Raw genomic sequence first — 5,040 nt, 5'->3', positions numbered from 1 at the left:
AGACTGAGAGGGAATCGACACGACGGAGCAACAGACCCTTCAGGAGCCTTGAAGGTTCGCTGCTCATCAGTCACTGAGGGTTTAAAGTTTCCAGACAGCTCACCTGGAACTGCTTCAGAACCCTGCAGGGCCCGTCGTCACCCTGCAGAACCAGTTCAGGATCATTTAGGACCAGGTCAGAACCTTGCAGGATATCTATGGTTGTTGAAATTGGTTATCAGGGACCAGCTGTGATGCTCACGTGTCTGAAGGGAGTTTTTCTGTGGAAACAGACTTTAAAGCAGCAAAGTGTCACATTTCAGTGAGTGAAGCCTCCATGTGTAGACGAACCAGAACCGGAACCGTGTTACTGTTGGAGCAGCAGCTGCAGTGTTTGACCAGCAGGAGGCAGCAGAGGACTAATGACTGACACCTGCACATCCTATAATAAGGTCCGTCGAGTCTGTCTGGTCCGTCTCTGGGCTCAGACACACCTGTCTCTGAACCAATCAGGGCTGAGTACAGCTGCTTTTGGTGCATCATCCGTCTGCTTTTCTTCTTCTGTCACCACCGTGATACATCTGGAACCAACATCTGGAACGTGAGAACACCAGGTTCTGGTTCCTCCCAATGATCCACATCAACATTCAGTCTGAACATCTACATACAGGAACCTTGTCTGGTCCAACATGACCACATCAGGTTCTACTCAACACCTGGTGAAATGTGATTAGTTCTTTACAGAGTCTCATCAGAGGAATGACTTTATTCATGGAGACACTTTTTATTGACATGTGGTTCAGTTTCTCTGTGATGGAAGAATAAAGCTGGGATTCAATTCAATTCAATTCAATTCAATTTTATTTGTATAGCGCATATTTACAACAACAGTCATCTCATAGCGCTTCACAAAGGCAGAAACAGAAACACCCAACAATCCAAACATCTGGATTCTCTATAAGCTTCAGCAGTCTGCTGGTGGGAAGGAACCAAAAACCTCCACAGAGGGAAAAAAACCTCCGACAGAACCAGGCTCAGGGAGGGACGGCCATCTGCCTCCACCGGTTGGGTGGATGTAGGATGAATTATACAATGTAGTTTACAGTTAAACAAGTTATTAGAAGTTGCAGGTTTGGTATCTTTATATTTATTGTCAGATGAAGAACAGCAGAAACATGAAGCAAACTGGAGCCTTCCATCAGCACCAACGTCTGATTTTGTCTTCCTCAAACCAGAACGTCAGCACAAGAGCAGAAGCTGAATTACTGATCTCTGTGATTCAGGATGCAACAGATCAAACTGAGCGTTCCTTCATTCGTCTGCAGCTTCAACACACGTCACATAAAATCACGTTTCCTGTTCAGGTTCATCTCACCACCAGTAATGTGAGATTATCAGATATGTGGATCAGCGTCTGGTTGTCTGATGTGAAAACCTTCCAACAGAACATGATGCAGGTGAAGACGGTGTCGTACACAGTTTGTCCAGCAGAGCGGCGCCACATGTAGCAGAGAGACACAAGACTGGTTTGTTCACTGATGGTTCAACTCCCCACAACTCCTCCATCAGTCGACTCTGACAAACAAGAAACACCAGAAGTGATCAGATGCTTCCAGCCTGTTCCTGTGATTATTGATAGATTATAGATATGACAGAGATGATTGTAGAATCTGCAGCTTAATTCAGCTTTAATGAGCTGCAGACAGCTGATCGCAGTGAAATCACTGAGTAACACTCTTTCTTTTCTTTACTGCCGCACGTATAGCTGCCACAGCAAGACCCACAGCAGCTCCAACTACAACTCCAGCAGCAGCTCCAATTGGACCCCCCACAGCACCGATGGCTCCTCCACCAGCCACTTCAATTGCAATTCCAGCACCAGCTCCAGCAGCAGCTCCACCAACCCCTCCAAAGGCAGCTAGAACATTCTGAATGAACTTGTTTTTTCTCTCAGCCCGTCTTCTTGCTTCTTTAGGATCCATATGTGGATCTTCTCTCTGGAGTTGCTCCATCTCTTCTTGAATCACTCTCTCAGCCCCCTCTAACATCTCGTTGGTGTAGAAGCTTCCTCCGTTTCTCTGAACCATCGTGTTGATCTTCTCCAGCAGCTCTCTGACCTGATAGTGATCCTGGTTTTTGTTGTTGAAGACGTGATATCCTCCACCGCACTGACCGATGAACTCACAGAGATCTTTGTTTTTGCCGATGAATTCTTCGATGAAGACTCTTTCATCCTTCAGATCATCTCCATGGGTGAACAGAGCCATCGTGTAACGTGCTGCTTGTTCTCCAAAAATCGTCTGGATGCGTTTCACAGTTTCTTGTTCTTCTTTGGTGAATCTATTCGGTTGGACCACCACCAGGAACACATGAGGACCAGGAGCAGACAACGAGATGCACAAAACCATCTCCCTTATCAGCTCCTCTTCAGGTCTGCTGGTGTCAAACAGACCTGGAGTATCGACCACAGCCAGAATTTGACCACCAAACTCTGCTTCTTCTTTCTGACACTCTGATGTGACTGTAGATGGAGATAATGTGGATTCAAAAGCTATTCTTCCTAAGATGGTGTTTCCTGTGGCGCTCTTTCCAGCTCCAGTTCTCCCAACTAGCACCATCCTGACGTCTGGTTCTGCTGGTCCTGTTGGACAGTTTCACAGCATGTTAGTGATGGTAACAGAGTACATGGAGCATTCTAACACTGATTTATATTATTGCACATGAAACCCTGAAACGAATCAGCGTGAGCTGGTGATTGGCAGCGAGACATCAGTGGAACAGTCAGCGACCAACCCGACCGCTGGGACGTACGAGCTGCAAGCACTAAGTTCAGAGACTTTCTGTGAACATCAGAAACCGGACTGGTTCTACCCTCCCTACCCTCTGCCCTCAGCGGCCTCCCTGTGCAGTGCTGCTCTGCTCCCAGAGCTCCTGTAACGTCTGGAACTGTCTACGTCCTGCTCTGGAAACACCTCGGCTCCATCTGTGATGAGCTGAAGCTCCTGAACCGAGTCCAAACGTTGAGCCGGTGTTGATCGCCTCAGTTCAGGTGGATGTTTCCTGTCAGACTCTTCAGGATGTTACAGTAGAACTCTGACTGTCCACCGCCGGGGACCAAGTCATGATGGACCATCATGAATGTTCAAGAACACAAACGAAAGCATCCAAATGACAAAGAAAAATAAATAAATCTGAGTCACTCAGAATGATCCGCATTGGCTGAAACTTGTCCAACGTGATTCAGTCTTTGTCAAAATGGAAGAACTCGTCTACCGTTACACAAACTTTGTTCTGAGTAACTCACAACAAGAACATTGAATAAAGTGATTTGATGAAACATCTGGAAGCAGAACTTCCCGACCCAATGACACACCACACAGGAGTAGTTTAAGGACAGTCAGAACACTGGAACGGCCGATAAACGTTCTTTAAAACGGTGACGTTCTGGTTTTGGGGCTGAGAGCGCTGAACTGGGATCTTTTCATCAGAGAACATCAGAAATAAAGAGCTGCAACAGAACTGTGTTCATGAGAACGTTTACAGCCAGACGTTGTGTTTTCACAGCGCTGATGCTGATTGGAGGACGCCGCCTTCACAGAGACACCTGATTGGCTGCCGTCAGTCATCACAGCAGTGTGACCTGAAATAACAATGAATTCTGTGGTTGTCTGGTTTTCATAACGGAAACAACGCAACACTTTTATGTGATAACTCACAGCAGACGGCTTTTTCCTGTTGAAGACAGTTTTTTGAGGAAGTCAGCTGACAGCAGACCACTAACAAAAACCTCACGTTTTAGTATTTTTATCCAATTTTCAAAAACTGTGCAACCTTTACGTTTCTAAACTGTAGCATACAGACATCTCATCAAACGACTGTGCAGACTGAACAGATTTCACTTTTATGAGTAAGAAGCTCAAATATATTCACGCAGCATCTCTCCATCAGCGGGAACAAGACTGAAACATAAACACAACGTGCTGAAAGAAACAAAGCAAGTCTGAATGAAAGAGGCGAGGTCTGTACGCCTTGTACACAATGTGGATACTAAGAACACAAATACAAGTAAACTTAGTCTAAAGCTAAGACTGATCACAGAAACGTGAGTTTGAGCAGAAAGTTAGTGAAAGCTGTAAAGTTCTCACCGAGCAGAGCGTATTTGGAGGACATGTTGGTCTGCAGGTGGTCGGAGTCGAGTCGCTGCTGATGTTCTGATGCTGAATGCTTCCGTTCTCACCGTTGCCTTCGTGTTGTAATCTGCTTCCTGTCTCCTCCCTGCCAGGTCATGTGATGTTCTAGGAGAAAGCCGTCACACTTGATGGTACTCAGGTAGAACCTTAAAGCTCCCACTCAGTGAAATCCACTGGTCTTGTTTTCTGGTGGTTGTAAACATGAAGGTGTAAAACAAACGATGTTCAAACATAAAGACATTTACTTCTGCTTTACAAGCCAGTCACCATTTTACTGACATCTGACTGACCAATAGTGTTCCAGCTTCGTATAGCCCCGCCCCCTCACTGCCTCCAGATGAACCAATCAGAATGAGCAGCTGCTTCTCAGGCCATCAGGCTTCTTCCGCTAAACTCTGTAGGACTGTAGCATCTGAAGCGTGAGGAAAACTCCTCAAATGTTCTGTTGCAAGAGTGAACACAAGAGTGTCGATGCACCGCCAGCGTCTGAGGAGCTGAACACCCAGAGCAGTACTGGTGGTCCCCACAACTACAGGAGAATCCTGGGTGCATGCAGGCTGTGCAGCTAATGTTGCTAACATCACCATGACTTTTTGTGGTCATGTTGTGTCTGTTGTTGCTCCGTATTTGTTACACTGAGCTCTGACAGCAGCTCTCTGCTCTGATTGGACCATTCAGATCCGATCCAGGTCAGTTATTGGCCAGTTGGTTCCACGTCAGACGGAAAACAACTTTAATCATTTTTAATAATATTCACCGTACAGTCATCAGCGGTTTCAGCTTCACAGACATCCAATCGGAAACCAAAATGTTCTGTAACATATGTTGGCCTACCAGCCTGGTGCTGCAGGTACTGCAGGTGTTCCAGGTG

General features: G+C 46.2%; 1 protein-coding gene across 1 annotated transcript; it reads right to left on the bottom strand.

Moving 5' to 3' along the window:
- Nucleotides 1-1,488: 1,488 nt before the first annotated feature.
- On the bottom strand, nt 1,489-4,304 carry LOC103372372 (GTPase IMAP family member 4-like). Its single transcript, XM_008301990.1, has 2 exons — nt 4,125-4,304; nt 1,489-2,620 (listed from the first exon to the last, which is right to left on the bottom strand). The coding sequence occupies exons 1-2, from the start codon at nt 4,147-4,149 to the stop codon at nt 1,701-1,703; spliced, it is 945 nt and encodes a 314-aa protein (XP_008300212.1). The 5' UTR covers nt 4,150-4,304; the 3' UTR covers nt 1,489-1,700.
- Nucleotides 4,305-5,040: the final 736 nt, after the last annotated feature.

The sequence above is a fragment of the Stegastes partitus genome, unplaced genomic scaffold, assembly GCF_000690725.1.
Source record: "Stegastes partitus isolate 25-593 unplaced genomic scaffold, Stegastes_partitus-1.0.2 Scaffold1744, whole genome shotgun sequence".
Classification (NCBI taxonomy): domain Eukaryota; kingdom Metazoa; phylum Chordata; class Actinopteri; family Pomacentridae; genus Stegastes; species Stegastes partitus.
This window is presented reverse-complemented; position numbering and strand designations above follow the sequence as displayed.

What these genes read in the sequence shown, in the direction of transcription:
- LOC103372372 (XM_008301990.1), bottom strand. Translation starts at nt 4,149, where the DNA reads ATGTCCTCCAAATACGCTCTGCTCG. An exon ending in CTCCAAATACGCTCTGCTCG is followed by an intron (nt 2,621 to 4,124) that starts GTGAGAACTTTA and finishes ACTGTCCAACAG; the next exon opens with GACCAGCAGAACCAGACGTC.